The 24,798-nt window shown below is 38.0% G+C and overlaps 1 protein-coding gene across 3 annotated transcripts in view; it reads right to left on the bottom strand.

Annotated features, from left to right (window-relative positions):
- The window catches only part of SLC25A14 (solute carrier family 25 member 14), a 58,969-nt gene that overhangs the window by 23,220 nt on the left and 10,951 nt on the right, over positions 1–24,798 (bottom strand). For 2 of the 3 annotated variants that reach the window (XM_030305065.1, XM_030305067.1), the window contains 6 exons: positions 23,546–23,631; positions 20,090–20,185; positions 15,848–15,972; positions 14,753–14,888; positions 8,304–8,384; positions 6,904–7,355 (listed from right to left, as the gene is read on the bottom strand). In XM_030305065.1, coding sequence (XP_030160925.1) covers positions 7,314–7,355; positions 8,304–8,384; positions 14,753–14,888; positions 15,848–15,972; positions 20,090–20,185; positions 23,546–23,631 — 566 coding nt within the window. In that variant the 3' untranslated portion in view covers positions 6,904–7,313. Of the gene's footprint in view, positions 1–6,903; positions 7,356–8,303; positions 8,385–14,752; positions 14,889–15,847; positions 15,973–20,089; positions 20,186–23,545; positions 23,632–24,798 lie in introns of those variants that run through there. The other variant, XM_032592036.1, reaches the window with a different exon arrangement.

The raw sequence follows: 24,798 nt of genomic DNA, 5'->3' as shown, positions 1-24,798 counted from the left end.
CCCATTTCCCCCAGCCGTAAGCAACCACTAATTTACTTATGGGATTTGCCTATTCTGGACATTCTACTTAAAACTGGAATCATACAATATGTGGAATTTTGTGTCTGACTTCTTGCATTTAACATAGTGTTTTCAAGGTTCATCACGTTGTAGCGATGTGTCAGCACTTCATACCTATTTATGGCTGAATATTCCATTGTCTGGATATACTACAATTTCTTTACCCATTCATTAGTTGATATTTGGGTTGTTTCCATCTTTTTGTTATTATGAATAATGCTGCAGTGAACACTGGTATACAAGTATCTGAGTCCCTGTTTTCAATTCTTTTGGGTGTATATTAGGAACAGAATTACTGGGTCATATGGTAATTCTATGCTTAACTATTGAGGAAGTGCCTGACTGTCTTCCAAAAGGGCTGCATTATTTTACAACCTCTCCTGCAATGTAGGAGTTCTAACTGCTTCACATCCTCACCAACTTCTGTTATTGTCTGGCTTTTTTTTTTTTTACAAAGTTTTCATAACTTTGCTTTGTTGGAACTACTATCTGCAGTTTCTTTTTTCTTTCTCTTTTTTTTTAATGTTTTTTTTTTTATTTATTTTTGAGACAGGGAGAGAGACAGAGCATGAGCAGGGGAGAGGCAGAGAGAGAGGGAGACACAGAATCAGAAGCAGGCTCCCGGCTCTGAGCTGTCAGCACAGAGCCCAATGCGGGGCTCGAACTCACGGACTGAGATCATGACCTGAGCCGAAGTCAGATGCTCAATCGACTGAGCCACCCAGGCGCCCCTGTCTGGCTTTCTTTTTGACATGCTGGGCTTTTTACCTGGGAAAATCATTATTTCTCTTCCAAATCAGTGGTACCTGCTCATCCTTGTATTACACCGTCTCATTTTGAGCACTTTTAAGAAATTAATAGATGGGGCACCTGGGTGGCTCAGTCTGTTAAGTGTCAGACTTCAGCTCAGGACATGATCTCATGGTTCATGAGTTCGAACCCCACATTGGGCACTCTGTTGTCAGCACAAAGCCTGTTTTGGAGATCCTCTGTCCCCTTCTCTCTGCCCCTAACCCACTTGGGCTCACTCTCTCTCAAAAAGGAATAAACATTTTAAAAGTGTATTTTAAAATAAAAAAAAATTGTAAAAGAAATTAATAGTTTATCTTTTAGAAGTTTTAGGTTTACATGTAAATTGAGCTGACAGTACAAAGAGTTTGTCTTGTTTTCTGACAAACAAATTTTCAACCAAAGCCCTTAGTTCCTTTAAAGACTGTTTCCTTGTATTCAACTGAATCTGAAAGTTTTCCCTTATCAATCTACCTTCAAAAGACATTGGTGTGTGGGTGCCTAGGTGGCTCAGTCGTTAAGCATCTGACTTTGGCTCAGGTCATGATCTCACAGTTCGTGAGTTCGAGTCCCATATCAGGTAATCTAAAGCCCCATTTCAGTTGAGCATGAGCCCGCTTCGGGTGAACGCGAGAAAAAAAAAATTGGTGTGTCTATTTCATATCTGATATGTCCCTAAAAATTCATTTTTCAATCCAAAATTGCAATTTAAATATCCAATGCGGAGCTGTTACTTAAAGGAACTCTATAGTAAATATTTTTGTGAAACACTGAATTCTTCACACGTGTGAAATAATCACATGTGAAGATGTGAAATCTTCAAATTTTGTGTGGTAAGAGTCAGACCCTTACTCTCTGAGGCACCTTTACTGTAGTAGCCTATTTCACTATAGAAATGGGTTAGTCCTTAGTGTTCAGTCAAAATGCTCTATTCATCATATTGGTTACCTGAGGGGATACTTTATTAATCCATGACTAAGGATAGGAGAGGATAGGATACCTAAAATAAAAATAGCAAGTCAAATTCTTTAATTGGAACTACCTACCCATGATTATGGCTACTATATAAAGGCATTAATCTTTAAAGCTTTGCCAATTTGGATAAAGGTATCATCAGCTTCAAATTCTTTTTCTTCAAAATTTACATTGAAAATTATTGGCCCCTACTGCCCCTCTACTCTTTTTCTACCACTAGAATATTAGTCCTTTTTATACTTCAGGCTGGTATTGTCATCACCAGTGTCCTCTGTGATGTCCTCCCCAAACTGTTTTATACTGGACTGGCCCAGGCTCACTTCTTGGACCTCTTCTCTTGCTACTGGCACTCCCTTGGTGGTCTCCTTCAGTATCATGGCTTTGCATTGCTTTAACCCTAGACTGGCTCCTTTCTCACCTCCAATAGACTTCAACTAAATTTGGCTTTCTCGGTGTGCAACCTGCCCTAATATTATTCCCCATCCCCCTTCCCTGCTTTATTTTTCTATAAATGATTTATCACCACCCAATACACTATTTATTTTACTCATTAATCTTTTTATTATGTTTCCCTTCTGTGGACAAAAAGCTCTAGGAGGCAGGGATATCTGTTGAATAAATGAGCAGATAATCAGTTAAAAACATTAGGTGCATCTCCCTCCCCAAGGACCCCTATTTATCCTTAATAACCTACTCTTTGTCATCCCATCCTTATCTAGTAATTCAAAATTTAATTTCATTCCATTTAAATCCCACAGTATTTGCTTAACCTTCGCTATGTTTTAGGCCTTTTATCAGATCTTTGTGTACAGATCAATTCATTTTTTTCATTTAACAAATATTTTCTGAGTATATAGAACAGTGCTAGGCATGGAGAACATAACAGTAAACAAAATCAACAGAATCTCTATTTTTATGGAGCTTACAGACTGATGAGAAATTTAGATATTAACCAAATAGTCACACAAATATAGTATGTAGTTATAAATATGTGGCATAAAAATTATAATGAGGTAAGTTATTTAGACTGGTAGAGAGAAAATCAATGTAAGGCTTCTCTAAAGGAATAACACTTAACCTGAGGTGAATAGAAAGCCAATTTCCAATATATATAAACCCTTCAAGGAACTACCTTTCAGTCTACACCCTTGTGAAAAACTGGTTTCCTTTTTGCTCATCTATTCAGGAATAAGAGGGTATCTGACTGGTGTAGTAGTCTTGCGGGGGGGGGGGAGGGAGAGAAAGTGTGTGTGTGTATGTAATATTATTCAGCCATAAAAAAGAATGAAATATCGTACTTGCAACAACTTGGATGTAGCCAGAAAGTATAATGCCAAGAGAGATAAGTCAGAGAAAGACAAATACCGTGTGATTTCACTCATACGTGGAATTTAAGAAAATAAACAAAGGAAAAAAACAGAGAGAGAGACAAACCAAGAAACAGACTCTTAACTATAGAGAACTGCAGATTACTAGAGGGGAGGTGAAGGGATAGATGAAATAGGTGATGGAGATTGAAGAGCGCACTGCAATGTATAGACTTGTTGAATCATTATACTGTTACACCTGAAACTAATAGAACACTGTATGTGAACTCTACTGGAATTCAAATTTCAAACTTTGAAAACAAAATTTTAAAGTGACAACTGAAAGAGGAAAAAAAATAAATGGTGAGATACCATTACACACCTATAAGAATGGTCAAAATCCAAAACACTGACACCAAAAGCTGGCAAGGATGTCGAGAAACTGGAACTCTTGTTCATTGTTGATGAGAATGCAAAATGGTACAGCTACTTTGGAAGACAGTTTGGCAATTTCTTACAAAACTAAACATACTCTTACCATACCATCCAGCAATTGTGCTCCTTGGTATTTACAAGCAAATGAGTGGAAACTTGTGTCCACACAAAAACTTGCACATGAATATTTATAATAGCTTTATTCATAACTGCCAAAACTTGGAAACAACCAAGACATCCTTTAGCAGGTAAATGGATAAATATACTGTGGTACATCCAAAAGAAAAAAAAAGAAAATGAGCTATCAAACCATGAGAAGACATGGAGGAATCTTAAGTGCATATTACTACGTGAAAAAGCCAATCTGAAAAGGCGACATCCCAACTATAGGACATTCTGCAAAAGGTAAAACCATAGAGACAATAACAGGATCAGTAAAGGGGTACCTAGGTGGCTCATTTCCATGCTAAGCATGGAACCTGCTTAAGATTTTCTCTCTCTCTCCCACACTGCCCCACCACTCGTGCTCATGCATTCTCTCTTCAAAAAAAAAAAAAGGATGAGGGGATCACAGGGGTTAGAGATGAGGGAAGGATGAATAGGCAGAGCACAGAGGTTTTATGGGCAGTGAAACCATTCTGTATGGTACTATAATGATGGATATAGGTCATTATACATTTATCAAAACCCATAAAATGCATAACACGAAGAGTGAATCCTAATGTAGATGACAGATTTGGGGTGATAATGTGCCATTGTATACTTATTAACTGTAACAAATGAATCACTCTGGTGACGAATTTTGATGTGGGGGAAGCTATGCATATGTAGGGGTAGGGGAACATGGGAAATCTCTGTACCTTGAGCACAATTTTGCTGTGAACCTGAGACTTCTCTTAAAAATAAAGTTTACTGGAATGCAAACTGGTACAGCCACTCTGGAAAACAGTGTGGAGTTTCCATAAAAAATTAAAAACAGAACTACCCTACGACCCAGCAATAGCACTGCTAGGAATTTATCCAAAGGATACAGGAGTGCTGATTCATAGGGGCACATGTACCCCAATGTTTATAGCAGCACTTTCAACAATAGCCAAGTTACAGAAAGAGCTTAAATGTCCATCAGCAGATGAATGGATAAAGAAGATGTGGTTTATATACACAATGGAATACTACATGGCAATGAGAAAGAATGAAATCTTGCCATTTGTAGCAACGTGGATGGAACTGGAGGGTTTTATGCTAAGTGAAATAAGCCAGTCAGAGAAGGACAGATATCATATGTTTTCACTCATATGTGGAACTTGAGAAACTTAACAGAAGATCATGGGGGAAGGGAGGAAAAAATAGTTACAAACAGAGAGAGAGGGAGGCAAACCATAAGAGACACTTAAATACAGAGAACAAACTGAGGTTTGGTGGGGGGGGGAGGGGGGAAAATGGGCGATGGGCATTGAGGAGGGCACTTGTTGGGATGAGCACTGGGTGTTGTATGTAAGCGTTGAATCATGGGAATCTACCCCCAAAACCAAGAGCACACTGTACATACTATATGTTAGCCAACTTGACAATAAATTATATTAAAATATGAAAATAAAAATAAAGTTTATTAAAATTAATTTTAAAAAGATAGTACTTTAGACTGTCAGTTAAGAAGGCACTGTGGGGGCGCCTGGGTGGCTCAGTCGGTTAAGCGGCCGACTTCGGCTCAGGTCACGATCTCACGGTCCGTGAGTTCGAGCCCCATGTCAGGCTCTGTGCTGACAGCTCGGAGCCTGGAGCCTGTTTCAGATTCTGTCTCCCTCTCTCTGACCCTCCCCCGTTCATGCTCTGTCTCTCTCTGTCTCAAAAATAAATAAACGTTAAAAAAAAAATTTTAAAAAAGAAGGCACTGTGGAGTGGGAGAATGAGACAGAGATGAAATCTGAGAACTATGTGCTAGTCTCGAATCTGCCACAATCCAGTCATGTGACTTAGGACAAATTTTCTTCATTTTTGTGAACCATATTTTGTCTGCCTGTACATAAAAAGTAGATTTCAGTAGGTCTTAACCTTTTATGGGTTACTCCCCCTCCAGGCTACCCTCCACAACAGGGTTATCTTCCTAAAAATATAAAAGCTGGTTATATTATTCCCATATTTTAAACTTCCTTTACCTGCCCCTCCTCCAGGATAAAAAAAAGTCCAATTCTTTATTAGGGCACATACAGATCCCTCATAATTTGACCCTTCTGGTCACACTATTCTTATTTCCTTTCATTTTAGCCACAGTTCTATACAAGTGCTTCCCAAAGCGCAATCTAAGGACCACCTGTATCAAGTACTTGTGATGAAAGCAAACTTTGCCCCAAATAAAGTTAGGATCTCAGGCAATGGATGTAAGAAACTACATTTTCATGAGATCTCCAGGCAATTCTGCCTCACGTAGTATTTGAAAACCCCTGCCCTACATTTTAGCCAAACTGAACTTTCCCCCACTCCCCTGCCTGGAATGTCCTTCGCTGCCTTATCCATATGGTAACATCTGCTATTTACCTCAAATGTCACCTGCGCTATGAAGACTTTGGCCAATCCCCTAGGTAACTGGCTGTTGTTCCCTTCTCTGTGCTTCTAGCACTTTGTTCATCTTTTATATAGTACTTAGTACCTACTATAATTATCTACTTACATGTCTGTTTCTCATCCTATAATGTGAGCTTGAAAATAGAGACTATGTCTTAACTTGTTTTTATACTCCCAACATCTAGGACGTAATAGGCATACAATAAATGTTTGCTGAATAAATGAATGAACGGATAAAAATGAAGAGCTAAACTATTCATTCCACAAAAATTTGAGTGCCTACAATGCCTAAGCACTGTTCTAGTACAAGAAAGTCACCAGAACTTTTTGCCTATAAGAAAATTAGAACCCTGCACACAGTGTTCTATTTTAAGCCTCTTTTAACAGTTTATCTGTAGAAACTTCCAAATGAGCCACTTGTTTATTTATTCATGCTTAGGAAAGAACAATTTGCCTGATGTTTAAGTGAGTAACACAACAGCTCAGACCCTGGAGCCTGCTTCAGATTCTGTGTCTTCTCTCTCTCTCTCTGCCCCCTCCCACACTCGCACTCTGTCTCTCTCTCTCAAAAATAAATTTTTTAAAAAATTTTAAAAATGAGTAGCATTATGACAACAAGTGGCAGTGGAAAAACACAATGCACTTAGTCTATTTCCATAAATGTGCTTGAAGAGTCTAGACTCAATTTCACACTAACCCTCTCTTTATCACCTTCTGGAGAATGTAACTTAAAGAGCTGGCAAAGGAGAAAGTAGTAAATGAAGACAAAGCCAAAGTGATTCTGCCAATAAATACTTTAATGAGAACCGAGGTCTGTAACATACATAGCAGTAACTGCCCTGGCCTATGCCTTCTGCTCTAGCTCAAGTTTGGGGCTAACCAACTACATTTAACCCACATTTGAAAAGAAGGCCATTTTGATGTCATCTATCAGTATCCATCTTCATAGAAGATACCAATCTGGGGCCAGAGTCTCAATGTTAACACTTCCTCTCACGGAAAAGTTAACATGGTAACACAAACACACGAACAATTTTGAAGCATCCTGTAGTTCTTCCATCAGGAGGCCCTTGGGAGACCAATGGTTCAGTAAACACTTACAACTTTGTCAAAATACATTAGAACACGGAAAAAGGGAAAAAAGTAGAAACGCTGGCAGGGCTTGGCTCACGTATAATTCAGTTCTTAGATTTGAAGCCTCTTGAGCTGCTCATATGTAATAAAAAACTGAGGAGTAAGTCATGGAAGATCATTGGGTTGACAATGAAAGCTAAACCTAGTTCTAAAATTGTGTATTGCATTCTCTTACACTGAGGTAGTCTATCTCAGATTCTGAGCTGTACTTGCTTAAGACTTTTTAAAAACAATACCTGGCAAATCAAGCATGCATTGAGTACCCACCACGTACCCCTTATGATTTGGCATTTAGCAATAAAAACAGATTAGAACTCTAACATACTTATAGTCTTCAGTGGCCAACAGGCCACACACACTCTCTCACACACACCCAAGAACATTAATGACAACATATATATAATTCAATGCTAAGAGTAACTGTCACTCTTAGGTGATCAGATCAATCCCAAGGAGAGAGAGGCATACTCCCTCTCTCAACCTATAGATTCCACAAGGGCAAGGAATTACTTTTGAACCCTGCAATGCTCACCACTATACACACAAACTATATACAACATTCAATTCTCTCTGCACAAAGGAGGCACTCAAACACAGCTAAAGAAAGAAGAGCCATCCGTGAGGAAAGAGACCTACTTGGCCTGGATTCCTTCACCCTATGAGTGTTTTCTGTCTTATTATTTCTCCAGTTGCTCTGGTCCTATAGTTAGGAGTAGGAAATCTGGACCACCTCAGCATGTACTTTCCTGTGGGCAAATCCCAACAGGGTTTCCAAAAACTTCATAACCCCTTCCAGATTTGTTTGTACTTGTTTTGTTTTAAAGAGGACACTTTGGTACATCTTTTCTGCTGCCTTTAGTTTGTACTAGACTCCAACTAAAAGCCATTTCTCTACTTAGTTCTATCCTCAATGGTCACCGTTAGAATGCTTGAGTTTCTCACTTGCCTAAAGGTGTCAATAACCAAATTTTCCTTCCCATAGTAAAAAATTACCTGGGAGCTTAAAGCATCTGCTTTCATTCTCATATTCTAAAAGGATACAATGATGTTCCAGGGTCCAAGTCGAAGCCAGTTTGGCCAAAATCCTTTATAGAGTGCAAAAAATCCCTCATGTTTCCACATCTGAGGGAAAGATATAATCAAAAATAGAGTGAATTCCCCTTACTATTTACATCTGACAATTACTTTTATTTTTAGTACTCATCTTCCATGTCCCTCCCCAACAACTTATGGCTCCATTAATGCTGTTTTTCTAAAGCCATACATTTTGAATTCATATACGGTCTAAATCTACCCACTCATTCAACAAATATTTAAGCACCTTGCCTATGCAAGGTACTCTTCTTGATGCTGGGATAATAGTAATAACAGTAAACGAGAGAGAAGGTGTCTGTGGTAGCCAGCCTCCAATATGACCCCAATGAAAGCCACCACTAGTTATTCATATCCTTGTGTAACCCCTCTCACAACATACCAGGAGAGGTCTAGGTCACCAAGAAAATACAGCAGTAGTCTGTCACCTCCATTATGTTATAAAAGATGTTTTAGATCTAAAAGGCTTCTGCTTCTGTCTTCTTCTCTCTTGAATTGTTCACTATAGAGAAAGTTAGCTGTCACGTCATGAGAGGCCCAGAAGGGGAGAAACTAAGGCTTCCAGCCAACTTCCAGAGAAGAACACAGGTTTAGTAGCCAACAGCTAATAATTCCTGCTAATAGCCACATGAGTGATCTTTGAAGCAGATATCCCAGCTCCAGTCTAGCCTTCAGATATGGCTGTAGCTCTAGCTGACATGTGACTACAACCTCACAAGAGAATCTAAGCTGAAATCACTAAGCTAAGTTGCTTCTGAATTCCAGACCCACAGAAACTGCGTGATCACAAATGTTTGCTGTTTTAAGGAAGTGAGTTTTGGAGCAATTTGTTATAAAGGAAGAGATAACTTATACACCCCCTGCCCTCAAGGAGTGCACTCTCTAAAAGAGCTGACAAATACATAGATTGATATATATTATATTCAGAAATGGAAGTGCTAATAGGAAAACTAAAGTAGGGTAGGGAATAAGGAGCTGGGCAAGTCACTATCCTCCTCTGAGTCTGTTTCATTCTATCAACTTCTGTGTAATGCCATGGACTGACTACCTGATGTAAATGCTTTCAAGATTGCATGAGGAACAGTGTGTAAATTGCTTTGAGTTTAGGTTTCCTGTTTTATACAATGGGGGTCCTAAACACACCAACTGAGTAATTATTTGAATTAAATGACATATTACATGACAAAGGTCATAAACTGGTGGTGTGTTGAATTCAGCCAGCAGAAACAGTCCCTATTTTGTGTACTATTTTAAAATATCTATTAAGTAACTCCTGTGTGTTAGGCACTGGGTTAGACATTGCGATGTTATTTTGCCCTTCCCCTGGTGAAGTAAAACCCGCCACTATACTAAATAATTGATATATTTGGATAGGACATTAATATGAGAATCCAGACTTGTAAATATCCCCTATCCCATCCTGTAGATTAAGAATACTCAAGATAATTATCCTTACTAATCATTTTTTGAACAAATAGTAACAGAATAAGGGTACTTTTACAGAATCATAGTGGTAATATGCTTTCCCCCAATGGATTACCAGCAAATGCTGAAGGTCTCAGACCAAAATTGATGTTAGAAAATTGTGAAATTCAGCCAGATGCAGATAACCTAGAATCATAGACTGCTAAAATGACAAGGGACCTTAGAGATACAATCCAATATAAAAAAATATAATTTATACATTAAATTATAAATAGTGTCACTTTCCTGCTTCAAGCTCTCCAATGGCTTCCCAGCGGATTTCACTCTAATTGCAAATTTTATGTGATGATCTATAGGATCCTACATGATTTAGCCCCTGCCAGTCTCTCCAGTTTCATTTCCTACTACTTTCTCCTTCATTTACCACACTCAGCCACACCAGCCTTCCTTTTAACCTTTGAACATATCCAGTTCATTCCCAACTCAGGGCCTTTGTACCTGTTCCCTCTTTTTGAAAAGTTTTTTCTCTCAGATCTTCATCACCTTCTTCTCATCATTCAGATCTCTGCTCAAATATCACCTACCCACAGCCTTGTCCTGGCTATCCTGGCTGAAGTAGTTCCCTACTATCATTTCCAAGTCACTGTTTCATGCTCTATTTATGTCTTAATAGCATTTAATTCTATCTGAAATTATATTGTTTATTATTTGTGTGTTTATTGTCTGTCTCCCTCAACTAGAATGTAGTCTCCAGGAGAACAGGAACTATGTTTGTCTTGCTCACCACTATATCCCTACCACCTAACACTGTCTGACACAGGAAAGTTTCCAATAAATACCTAAATGAATATCTGTTGAGTACATGAACATACAAACACAGTAAGGGTCTCTAATACTCCCATGAGCCATATGAATCTTTAAAAAGCTCCAAAACAGTGACGAACTTCTATAGAACATTAGGACTGGGAGGCCCACTGCCTGGCTTCAGACAGTTGTGTGAAAACAAACACAAGAACTTCTGTAGATAAACAGAGACAACAGACTACTTCATAAAGTTGTGCATTCATTCAATAAATAATCTGCTGTGGATAAAGTGATAAGATGCACATGGCCCTGCCTTCATGGAACTTACAGTCTACTGGGGCAGACAGGCATTAAAAGCAATTACAATAAAATGTAACAAATATAAATGTGATACAGCCACACAATGGAGTATCACCCAGCCATAAAAAGGAACACACTGATACGCACTAAGACATGAATGAACCTTGAAACATTGTGGTAAGTGAAAGGAGCCAGTCAAAAAGATCACATATTGTATGATTCCATTTATATGAGATATCTAGAATATGCAAATCTAAAGAGTTAGAAAAGTAGGTTAGTGGTTTCTTAGGACTGGGAGTGAGGGAACAGGGAGGTGATAACTAAAGAGTATGAGGTTTCTTTTTGAATTCATGAAAATGTTCTAAAATCAACTGTGGTGATGACGGTCACACAAATCTGTGAATATACCAAAAGCCACTTTGAATAGGTAAATTTTACAATATGTAAATTAGTCCTCAAAAAAGATGTTTTTAAATAATAAAATAAATGTTGTCAGAGTAAGTACAAGAAACTGTGTACACAGAACCTAGTTCATCAGTCAGGGAAGGCCTTTAGGAGAAAGTAACAAGCTCTGAAGAATGAATAGGAACTAGCTAAGTGAAAAGGATATATAGGGTAGGGTGGGGGCATCTAACAAAATATATGGCATGGATGAAAATTTGGGAATGAAGGAAAGTCTACCAGTGGAAATTGTATAGTACATCTGGAATGTAGAATAAAGGTAGCAGTGATAAGGCTGTAGAAGTAAAAAGGGGCCAAATCATATAGAGCCTTGGGTCAACGAGAAGCCATTCAAGGGTTTTAAGACAGGAGTGACAGGGTAGGATTTGCAGCTGTTGGTTTCTATGGCAGAAATGAATGCAGAACTCCATTCATTAGTGCTCTGGGACTCTCGCTGATGAAGTAATAAAGCAAGATGCTATTATGTACAATGACAATATAGAGCAATCAGTATAAAGAACTTTAACAGCAAGTAAATGAATGAGAGAGTGAATATAGGTAAAGGTTACTGCCAACATGAAAATGTGTTTCTGACAATATAACACAGCATGGTGGTTATAAGTTTAAACTTTTGAATCAGACTCTGGTTTAAGTCCCAGATTTGCTTCTTATTAGGTGTATAATCTTGGGTACTTAGCCACTCCCACCCAGTTCCCTTGTTTATAAAATGGAAAACATATCTACTCCATAGGGTTGCTGTGAGCTAAAAGACTATAGTGTGTGGCACATAATAAGCATTCACTAAATGCTAGCTATTACTCTATTATTGTACGTTCTATCTCCTGTTAGCCATCCTTCTTGAAAGAGTATTTTACACTTGTCTATTTACCCTTGATTCCTATGTGTTTACCTGTCTCTATTAGAATTAAAGTGTCATGACAAAGGCCAAAACTTTTCTGTTCACCAAACTAGAACAGCACCTGGCACATAAGACTTAAACATTTTTGTACTGGATGAATGAATAATTAAACACACTCCTCATGCACATCAATCTAGCTTTTGCAAACATCATTCCAGCAAACCTCCTCTAGAAAATATCAAATCCAACAGATAGTTTGTAGTCCTTATATTGGACCTCTCTATTCCAGTTGGCATTAAATAACTACTCATCTCTTCTTCAAACTCATTACTCCCTTGGCTTCCATGGCTCTTCTAAATTTCCTCATATCTTTTGACTGTTATCTTTCGGTGTCTCTCCTAGGTTTCCCACCTGCCAACCCTTAGCAATTAGTATTCCTCAGAGTTATTTCCTTGGCCCTCCCTTTCTCTCTCTCTATACCAGCAATTGTCAAGTGGAAGGGTAAGCATGTCAGAAATAGCAAAGAGGGGCTTTTACCAAACTCTACTTCCCAAAGTCTGAGAATCATTTCCTCTGTGAATCACTATTAATGGAAGGAATGCATAATACTCTAGTGTGCTAGAAAGGCAAAAATGATGTGAACTCCTCTATGTTCTCTCTTTGGTTTCTCCCTCCACAGTTATGTAACACCTGTACACTACTGATTCCCCAGGCTCCTATCTATATCCCTAAACTCTTCCCTGAGTTAAGACTAAGGTCTCCAAATATATCCACTGCATGTTCCTCATGCACTTCAAACTAAGTATCCAAAACTATACTGTCTCCCCCCCACACCCCGCCCAAAAAAAACTGTTTTTCCTGTGATAACTGTGTCAATGGGAATCACCACATAGTCACCAAAACAAAGAACTGGGAACTTATCTCTGACACTTCCTTTCTCCCACACCTCTCCACACCTAGTCAAGCAAATCCTATTGACTTTATCAACTAAATTATTCTCAACTCTATCCTATCTTCTGCATCCCCACTACAGTGCTCAAATTCAGGCTTTATTGCCTCTATCTTAGATTACTAACAGCTTTCTAATCAGCTTCCCTATCTCTAGGTCATTGTTTCTCAAAGTGTAGTATCCAGAGTCTCAGTATTGCCTGAGAACTGGTTAGAAACACAAATTCTCAAGTCCCTATTCAAGACCGGCTGAATCAGAATCTGGTGATGGGCCCCAGCCATCTGCATTTGAATAAGCCCTCCAGGTGATTCCGAGGCAAGTTAATGCCTTAAGAACCACTGCTCCAGGCTTACCCCTTAGATAAATGGCTTTTCAACCTTAGGTGAATACTGCAATCACCTGAGGACTTTTAAAAATACTTTCAACCCAGGTCCCTTACCCCCATAAGTTCTGACTTCATTGGTCTACAGTAGACACAGGAGCTGTGAAAGTTTCCCCAGGTGGCTCCAATGCACCTGAGAACCACTGTCTTACAAACCCAAAGTGATCTAAAATACAAATCTGACCTGATTAAGATCTTTCAATAGCTCCCCATCAAGTTAAAAAAAAAACCCAAGTACCTCAGCATAGTATTCAATATCCTTTATAACCTATTTAACCCCTTAGCCATCAACATAAGAAAGGCACTACAGTGTAGAAGTTAAGAATGTTAGTTTGAAGCCAAATGGTCTGAGCTGAAACCCCACTAGCTGCAAAATTTGGGGCAGGTTAGTTAATCTCTAGTGCTTTAGTATCTACCACATGGGGTAATGATGAGGATTAAGTGAATGAATACATGTAAGTCTCATTAGGACAGTTTCTGATACAAAGTAAAAGCACTCAACACATGTGAGTTATTCAAGATGCCACCATCTACAGGGAGCCTATCCTAAACTTCCAAATTAGACTAGAATTTCCTTCTATAGGTCCCTGAGTTTATCAGGTTTACCAGGCTGTGCTGATTATCTGTTTGTACACCTGCAGTATACTGTAATTTCTCTGTATCTACTAAAATGGTTCCTGTTAGATAATAAATGGTTGTTAAACTAAACTGACAGCACAGAGAAACCATATGGAAATGTCATATTTTGGCCCCAAATTTGCTTTTTCTAGAAGGATGATCACCAGTGATTACACAACACATTTATGATATTCAGTTTCCTACAAACATAGCATCGCAGAAACTTTCAAAGGCAAAGTGTAAGCAACAGCACAATACTGAACTGAAATGGAGTACCAGATTTTCTATTACAGGGTCTCTGTCTTACCTGAAGCAGGTAAATGTGGGATATCTTAAGTCCCTTCTATCTGTCAATAATTCTACATGGTGCTATCAATAAAAGTATCCTGCAGTCTCAAGTATTCAAACTGGAATGATAATATTAAGGACTACTGCATATCAGCAGATTGCCAAGGAGACAGCTTTTATAACTGGAACTTATTCTGAGAGGCTATTAAAAATATACATAATGATTCTTCCATCTTCAAAATGATACATAGCAACCAAGAATAAGGACTGAAAGAATGCCTGAGACATCTAAGAAAATCAAAAATGCAAAACCAAGCCTACAGCGTGCATACCTTTAAAATACCATCCAAAGTACCCTTGTAAAGGTCCACATGTCCCACGATTGCCCTCTGGTTCATCATGCGAGTTCGAACCACATCAACTGGATTGGAAGCCAGAGCACCAGCCAAGCCGCATGTAAAGCTGGAACTAAAAATGAAAACTTTAAGATAAACCACCTCACTTCCAACCCTGACTAAACAGAAATTACGCCAAACATAAATTCATAACTGTATGATGAGTCAGACTCATCAGATAAAACTTGGCACTTGCCCTTTCATTACAATCTAAAGAGAGAGGAAATGTGTTCTAAAGAAATATCATTCAAAAGGTATCCCTGTGGGGCACCTGGCTGGCTCAGTCCGTAGAGCATGTGACTCTTGATCTCAGGTAGTAAGTTCAAGCCCCATACTGAGTGTAGAGATTACTTAAAAATAAAATCCTTTAAAAAGTATTATGCCCTTCACTTTTCAATCCAAAACTTAGCCTTTGGTAGGGGGCGGGGGGGGGGGTGCAATTTAGAAGTCTAGCAGGATCCCTAAGCAGAAACTAACACACATCATCTATTAGATATATAAGTTTTCATACCACAGCATCATATACCAAATGCGGTATACTTTGAGCGGTAAAGTATCATAAAAGTTCCAATATGAAGAGAATGTAGGATAAGGCTAGCAACAGTCTTTAGCCCAAAACTGTAGTTTTGTTTCACAGGCCCTATAAATTTTCACTTTTTTCTGATTCTCATTGAGAAAAGTTTGCTTTCTGATCCAAACTTAACCAAAGAAAATAACAGATAAAATTAGATATAGAGGCTGTGTATGAACAAATGCAAATCCTAGACATCTGATAGGCTGTTGTATTAGACACTGCTACCAAGTACAGTGGTAGTACAGTATCTACAGTATCTACCCACAGTACAGTATCTACCCACAGCATCTAGGATCTCTGTACAAGTATTAGAAGGCTTGAAGTTCTGGAGATAAGACAGAGAGGAGTATCTAGACCATCTGTACCCATTATTGATTCTACATGAGGACCTCAGTGAAAGATGCTTTTTGTGCTTAAAATAATGGAAATATTGAATAAGCACAGCCTATAATACTTACACAAAGTGAGTTAAAATTGTGTCTCCCATCACCCCTGACAATATTAAGTGCTTCTTTGTAATATCATAGACTGGTAACTCCACGCCCACAACAATGGCAGCCCGCTGAGCAGTTGGGACAACACCCTGCAATATGTAAGTGATATTACACACCAAAGAAATACACAGGTTAGTGACATAAATTGTAAAAAAAAAAAAAGTGAACAAGGGGCACCTGGGTGGCTCAGTCTGTTAAGTGTCCAACTCTTGATTTAGGCTCAGGTCATGATCTCATGAATTGGATTGTGAGATCGAGCCCCACGTTCAGCTCTGTGCAGACAGTGCAGAGCTTGCTTGGGAGTCCCTCTCTCTCTGTCCCTCCCATGTGCACATTCTCTCTCTCTCAAAATAAACATTAAAATATGAGAGAGGAGCACCTAGATGGCTCAGTCATTAAGTATCTGACTTCGGCTCAGGTCATGATCTCATGGTTCGTGAGTTTGAGCTCCACATTGGGTGAGCTCACGCCCCGCTTCGGGTGAGCACGAGCCCCATTCCAGGTGAGCCCTTCTCTCTCTCTGTCTCTCTCTACCCACCCCCCCACTCTGCCCCTTGTGGGATTCTCTCTCTCTGCCTCTCGCTCACTTGAGCCCCCTCTCTCTCAAAAAAAAGTATGATTTAAAAAACAAATAAATAAAAATAAAACAGAACAAAACAGGTTGGGAGTTGCAAAGTGACATAAAAATCCAAGTCTGGGGGCACCTGGGTGGCTCAGTCAGTTAAGTGTCCGACTTCGGCTCAAGGTCATGATCTCAAGGTTCCTGAGTTCGAGCCCTGCACTGGGCTCTCTGCTGTCAGCGCAGAACTCGCTTTGGATCCTCAGGCTCCCTCCCTCTCTGCCTCTCCCCAGTTCTCATGCATACATGCTCGCTCTCTATTTCAAAAATAAACAAACATTAAAAAAATAAAATAGGGACTCCTGGGTGGCTCAGTCGGTTGAGCATCCAACTTCGGTTTAGGTCATGATCTTGCAGTTCGTGAGTTTCAGCCCCACACGGGGCTCGCAGCTGTCAATGTGGAGCCTGTTTCTGATCATCTGTCCCTCTCTGCCCCTCCCTTGCTCATACTCTCTCTCTCTCAAAAATAAACATTTTAAAAAATAAAATGTCATTTACATTTGAAAATAACATACCACGGGGACAAGTGCTTTCTGGGATACCTGTTATAAACTGCTCATTTATAAATTCCCAAATTCAACTCATAAAGTGGAAGTGACGTAGCTGTGCTATCATCAGAAGATGTCTAATTCTGCTGGTCGGGCTGGCTGGCCCAACAGTGCCTTCCTCTCGGACACTTCCACCTGCTCAACAGTGTTAGAAGATGATCTTCAGAGAAGACTACCTTGCTGAACAGTAACGCCCCAAATTGGAGCCCATGGGCCAAATTCAGGCAACAGACATGTTGTGTGTGGCCTACACAGTGTTTCTAGAAGGCCGAATTAGCTGTCAGTGTATAAAAAACAGGATACTTCCCATAGGAATGCAGATTTTCAGCTTCTCTTGAAATCCCAAACACTTTGGCCACACTGGACTCCCAGCATGCAAGACAACAATGAATAGGGTCCACACTGCTTTCCAGTTCACCAGGGTCCCCATCACTCTCTACCATGTTTCCAACTCTGACTTTCACTTGTGCTGTTATTTCTTACAATGAAGTTAGAAAATAAAATGTTTCCAGTACTCATGTGACAATTAAAGCAGGAAAATAAAACAATGACAAAGGAGACCATGTGTTTGAAGAAAAATGTAAACCTGTTTCCATGTTGAAATGAAAAAATATTCCTGAATTTTTTTTTTAAGTTTATTTTGAGAGAGACAAAGAGCGTGTGAGTGGGGGAGGGGTAGAGTGAGGGGGACAGAGGATCCAAAGCAGGCTCTGTGCTGACAGCAGAGAGCCTGATGCAGGGCTCAAACTCACGAACCTCAAGATCATGACCTGAGCTGAAGTCAGATGCTTAACCAACTGAGCCACCCAGGCACCCCTATTCCTATATTTTAATATGCAAATAAGACACATCTGTGTCAAAAGAGTACATAACACAATGTACTTCACTTCTTTATCTTACATGCCTGGACGATTTAAGCAGTCTGGATCATGAAAGTAGCTATGTTCCATTCCTCAAAACATTAAACATAGAATTACCATGTGATCCAGCAATCTCGCTTCTGGGTATACACACAAAAGAACTGAAATCAGAGTCTTGAAGAGATATTTTCACACCCATATTCAGAGTAGCATTATTCACAAAAGCCAAGATACAGAAACAACTTAAATGCCCATTAACAGATGAACAGATAAATAAAATGTGGTATATAGATACAATGGAGTATTGTTCAGCCTTAAAAAGGAAGGATATTCTGACAAGTGACAACATGAGTGAATGTGGAACAAATTATGCTAAGTAAAATAAGCCAGTAACAAAACACAAATACTGTATGATTCCACTTACATGAGGTATCCAGAATAGTCAAATTCATAAGAGACAGATAGAAGGATGGTCACCAGGGGGAGGGGAAAATGGGGAGTTGTTTAATGGGTACAGAGTTTCAGTTTTGCAAGAAAAAAGAAATCTAGAGACTAACTGTACAACAATGTAAATGTACTTATCACTACTGAACTGTACATTTAAAAATGTTTAAGATGCTAAGTTTTATGTTACGTGTATTTTACCACAATTAAAATTTTTAACTAAAAATAAAGTAGCTATGTTTTGACAAAAACTCCCTATTGTCATTCCTGCTTTGTCTTTCCCTTAGCATTAGTTTGTGAAAATATCTAGTTAGGTCCATTTTCTGGTTTTAAATTAGACTAATCAAGAAAGTGCACCCTGTTATCAAAAAGCAAACCTCAAGGATCATTAATGGATGCTAAGACCATTAAGTGAAAGGTTATTAAGTAACAGGATATATGAATGTTGCTAGAGTATCACCCTGCAGGTTACCTGATAATTACAAAGGGGGAAAATTTTTTATCTCTTACAATGGTGAGATCTGGTGGACATCATCTTACCAAATAATCAAACTTGGCATCATTAATTGTGGGACAAAGTAATATGTGCTTCTTGCTTTGATACAATATGAAATATACAGTGTAACCTATGAAGTTCTCTTACCAAAATGTTTAATGTGAATCTAATCAAGTCAACAAACCTAACTTCCAGTTTGAAGGAAATACAGGGGAAACATTCTATAAGAAAACTGGCCTGGTCTCATCAATAAGGAAAATTTGAATACAGACTGGATGTTAGGTATTAAGGACTTGTTAATTTTCTTAGGTGTGATAATGATATCATTATTATGTATTATTATATAGGAGAATGTCCTTATTTCTTAGGAGATGCATAACGAACTATTTAGGAGAGTACCATGATGTCTGCAACTTCCTTTCAAATAAGTTAGCAAAAAAAAAAAAAAAAAAGAATGTGTGTGTATGTTTATCTGTGTACACACATATAAACAGATAAAGCATATATGGCCAGATGTTAACAGTCATTTAATCTGGGTATATAAGGTGTTCACTGTTCTGTTCTTTCAACTTTTCTGTATGTTTAAAATTTTTATAGGAAGTTGGGGAAAAATATGAAGGAAGAAAAAAAAACACAAAGCACTCTTCTTTAAGAGCCTATTTATTAATGGATTTCCCATTCTACTATCTGTGTATATTCTACAAGTAGTCTTATTAAGTGATTAAAATAAGGTAAGTTATAGGAATAAAAACAAAAACAGGAGTAGATAGAAGACTGGAAGATTAAATGGCAAAATGTTAACAGTGTTATCTCTAGTTAATAATACTGGATTTTTTTCTTTTATAGATCTCAATATTTTTAGTACAATTTTTACTTTTTATAAGGTTAAGAAAAGCTGTTTTAGGTAATCAGAGACTATCACAAACATATAGTGCAGCGTTAGTACAAAACTGGCAAAAATATGTATTGAAGAATTAAATTCACTGTGAATTTAAACAAATCAAAATGACTATCTCAAGTAATGTCATTAACTTCTCTCACACAAACACCCCCAAACATTAAGCAGAAATAAAGAAACTGGTAAGTTTTGGTCCTTTCATAGGTGATAAGAAAGTTTCTTACCTTATGTTCTGGGTTACAAAAAATTAAACAGCGTAAGATGACAATTCATAATTTTATGGCTTCGTATAAGAAGTATTCTTTGCAAATTTATAGGAAAGGTGAATAAAGAGTACTTACCCTCCACAGACCCCTGGCACCTTCTTGTTGGTATATATCGATGAAGCTGCCAATCATGCTGCCTTGGAACAGACTTCCTTGAGCCTGCATTCGAATCTAAAGTAAGAAGGGGTGAACATTTTGTTTTAACAGAGACCAAAATGAGAGGTTTCACTCATTTAAAATGAAGAAAACAGTATTTGGGAATTCTCAGAAATGTTACCCTGCTATTCTGATGAAATTAATGACAAACTATATATTTTAGAAGTGTAATTTGTGTAAAAGTATGTCTTATAAAAATTATTTTCATCAGGGGTGCCTGGGTGGCTCAGTTGGTTAAGTGTCAGACTTCAGCTCAGGTCATGATCTCGCGGTTTGTGAGTTCCAGCCTTGTGTTGGGCTCTGTGCTAACAGCTCAGAGCCTGGAACCTGCTTCAGATTCTGTGTCTCCCCTTCTCTCTGTCCCTCCCATGCTCATGCTCTGTCTCTCAATAATAAATAAATGTTAAAAAAAATTTTAATTAAAAAAATGATTTTCATTAGCCTCACGTTCCTTATACTAAGTCAATCAATTCTAGAGCTGGAAGAAATTCTGGGAAAAAGAGAACAAGTACTCAGTGAGGGTAGAAAATAATTCTTCTAAAATGTGATTAGTTGGGGCAACTGGGTAGCTCAGTCGGTTAAGCGTCCAACTTTGGCTCAGGTCATTACATCACCATTCGTGAGTTCAAGACCTGCATTGAGCTCTGTGCTGACAGTACGGAGCCTGCTTTGGATTCTGTCTCCCTCTCTCTCTGCTCCACCCCAGCTTGCATGCACTCTCTCTCTCTCAAAAATAAACAAAAATTAAAAATTAAAAAAAAAGCCACATGAAAGATTTGGTACAAATCCCCCCGTGACTGCACACATAGAATCATAGCAGCCAGTCGTTAAATACTAGTGGCCCAAATGTGGGCCTGATTTTCAGGATGCACAACTCTAGGTTTCAATAAATGTCTTTGGTAAATCAGGAGACAACAGCATGTTTTTACATGGGAAGTCAACTGCTACTACTAAGAGTTTTGAGATAAAAACCTAAACTCAGTTAAATCGGAATAGAAACTATTACAAAGATAAATTTAAAAAACTACAAATATCCTATGGTAAGTAGGAGACTTCTTTAAGGAGGTAATTTCTGAGCAGGGCTGGGACTAGGGTGAAGCAAGTAGGAGACTTCTTTAAGGAAGTGATTCCTGAGCAGGGCTGGGACTAGGGTGAGGCAAGTATGGCACTTTCCTCCGGCACCAAATGTAGGAGGGGGACTCAAAAAAACCTCAGTAATCCAAATAATAATTCAATATTTTAAGACATGAAAATGAATGCAGAAAAACCCACAATGAACCAAGTATCAAAAATTTAACTAAAGACAGAATCCAACAGGATGAGATTAGGGTGAGGAGGTGAGATGAATTATACAAAATATTGATACTTTATTCATCGTGAATAATTTGCATTCATTTTAATTTTTGAAAAATATTGCATAAAAATGTTATCTCTCGGGGCGCCTGGGTGGCTCAGTTGGTTAAGTGTCCAACTTCAGCTCAGGTCATGATCTCGTGGTTCATGAGTTCGAGCCCCACATCAGGCTCTGTGCTGACAGCTCAGAGCCTGGAGCCTGCTTCAGATTCTGTGTCTCCCTCTCTCTCTGCCCCTCCCTGGCTTGAGCTCCTCTCAAAATAAAAAACATTAAAAAAATTTTTTTAAATGTTATCTCTCTTGATTACTGAGGTGGTTTTCTTTTGTGCTCCCTTCCATTTTGCATCCACAAGGAGCACCTCATTTGTCTCATCCTAGTCCTGGCTCTGTTCCTGAGCAGTCCTGAAGGATAAATTCATGAGAAAAGGGGTAAAAGGCATTACAGTCAGAGAGCTATATATACAAAGGCAAGGAAGCAACACATAGATCAAAGAAAGAGCTGTTCAAGGATATACGCAAGAACTGAACAACCCAATTATGATTATAGATCCTATATTGGTACCATCACAGTCTAAGTTTGTGACTCACCCCACCCCCAGCGCCTTCAGCCCTACCCAGGTATAAGAAAGGAAAAGGAAGATTATAGCATGGGTCAATGGTTGTAATTGTACCAGGCAGGTCAAAGGGACAGGAAATTGAAGTGAATCACTTAGGTGATTAAATCTAGGATCCACATGGATAAGAAAGGAAGCTTTAGGGAGTTAAGTATTATTGTTCTTGAAAAGGTCAAGTGTAATTATATTGCAAATATTTTAGAGTTTTAGGATACAATCACTTCTCTTCACAAATACTTACTCCTCAAATCAAAAGTGATAAAAATTCTGTATATATTACTCTCAATTTAACCTAGAAAGTTCATTTCATATCTTTTCTCCATCAACCATCACTGGTTTCTTTCTTGTGTGCGGTTTTTCATGTCACTCTCTTGGTTCTCAAAACTCTCTGAATTGCAATAGATCTCTCCTTCACTAACCTAACCACCTATGGTTTCAAATAAATAAAGCATATGTCCTCTTTTTTCTCATATTCCCTCTAAAATAACTCTCAAAAACTTGTGAGCCTCTCACACATTATAATCATATATTTAGTGCTTTTAATTAATCCTAAGTTTAAATAAGTTAGTAACTATGTAGAAACTGTTTACCATTTTATGAGATAAAATAAGATGATGATTAATATTATAAAATGAATGTTTCATCCTGTCTTTTGATAAAAATCTGAAAGAAATCCAATTATATTTTTAAAAATCAATACCACTAACCTATACTGTTCGAGTTTTGTATTCAGAATATCCCAACACAAACCAAAATATACCATTTAAAAGCCAAATCTCATCCTTAATGGAAATATAGGTAAGACAAGAAAAGATAGATGCATTATAGACTAATGTACCTCAATTAGCTATTAAAGGAGTCTTCTCCAAAAACTATATTTTGATGTATCCCTTTGTTTGGTACCCCAAGTTACACCACTGGTCAATATACCATACTGAGATTTAAAATGGGTTGGGAGTATGCCTTTCTTTTGTAAGGTGGGAAAAGAACTATTAAAAATAAAAACACAAGTTCTTTCTCAGATCAATTTTAGAAGAATATAAATGGAAATGAGGTATCTGAAAACGGATTCCCTTAAAATTACATAGTCCTTGGAAAGAATCTTATACAGCTCTGCATACTCTAAAGACCAAAGGATCAATGCATATCATAATAAATTGACTATTATTTACTGAGCATCTACAATCTACCAAGTGTGATAGGCAGTCTACACATATTATCTCTAATCCTAAACAAACCTATGCAATAGGTACTAAATTATCTTCATTTTACAAATGAGGAAACTAAGGCTTAACACAGTTAAGTGATTTGCCAAAGGTTTTACAGCTGGCAAGTGGAGATCTGACTCAAAGTTCATGCTCTTTTCACATCACATTGCATACATCCAATGCTACCAGACCTCTCTTACCTTTAGTACATCAGTGGGGTTGGCTATAGCGGAAGATATCACTCCTGACACTACCCCACAGATCATATTAATTAGAAGAGTTTCATCTGTAAAAAGGAAAAAAAATTCTGCTTGTATTAAGTACTAGTTTCTGAGAATAAAGTACTGATCTTTCAGAGAAAGGGAACCCTGGGCAGAGAATTGACTGTGAGAAATGAACCACAAAGCTTATGAAAATTAAAAAAAAAAAACTCAAATATTTCTAGATCCCATATCATCACTGAAACATAAAAATTATAAAACATAAATCACTATTTTTTAAAGGTAGTTCTAAAGGACACTAGCACATGTCCTATTATTCTGTATAGAGCAACTGGCAATAACCCACATAAATTCAGAATATGGTATTTCTTCCTCAATCATTTCAAACACCTAAAAAATTTTTTTAAGTATTTTTCTGGAGAATCATCAACTCTAAAGACGTAGCAACAGAATCTTAAAAGGTAAAAGCTTACGGGTAACAGAAAAAAATTACTTAAATATTAATTTTGACTGGCCTTGATATCTACTGGCCTCTATTTACAGGTTTCTGTAGTTCAAATGTGAAAAACTAGTCATTTGAAATTAAATCCACTCAGCCAAAAAAAAAGAAAAAGAAAAAGAAGAAGAAGAAACAGAGCATAATATTCTAAAATGAAAATTCCATCTTCACCATGCCTTCTTACCATGGAGAGCCTACAAACAGAAACTAGGTAAACCCAAGTGAAGCATCTGTGAAAGGAAATTATTTTAGGAAGTAAATCCTTCAGAATCCTCAAAGAAGAGGCTCCAGAAAAAGTCAATTTAGGACAATCAAGTAACTCAAAGGACATTACTAATCAAAAGGCTCTCCAGCTATCCACAACCATGCAACAGCCCTGTGGTAAAATAACCATTTAGTACAATATCAGGCTAGAAATGCTACAGCAACAATAATAGAGACATAGGATAATGCTGAATGTGGGTAAGGTGGCCATAGGTACAACAGAATCTAGAATAGTCTAAAATTACTCCATCTAACAAAAGCTTATCAAAATTGGCAGCTACAGAACTGCTTATAGTTGAAGTCTTTTTGGCAATGAAGATAGCGTTAATTTTCTGGACAAACTTGTCCATGTTCCCTCTGTGATGACCAGAAGCCTTCTTTTTTCTTTGATAGAAAAAGGGACAAACTTAAAGAGCAGGTCCTTCTAACTCATAGATCACTCCTGCAAGGATTAATCCCAAGTCAGTAT

Source organism: Lynx canadensis, chromosome X (assembly GCF_007474595.2).
Source record: "Lynx canadensis isolate LIC74 chromosome X, mLynCan4.pri.v2, whole genome shotgun sequence".
In the NCBI taxonomy this organism is placed as follows: domain Eukaryota; kingdom Metazoa; phylum Chordata; class Mammalia; order Carnivora; family Felidae; genus Lynx; species Lynx canadensis.
Note: the sequence above shows the minus strand (reverse complement) of the source record. Positions and strands in the feature narration are given on the sequence as shown.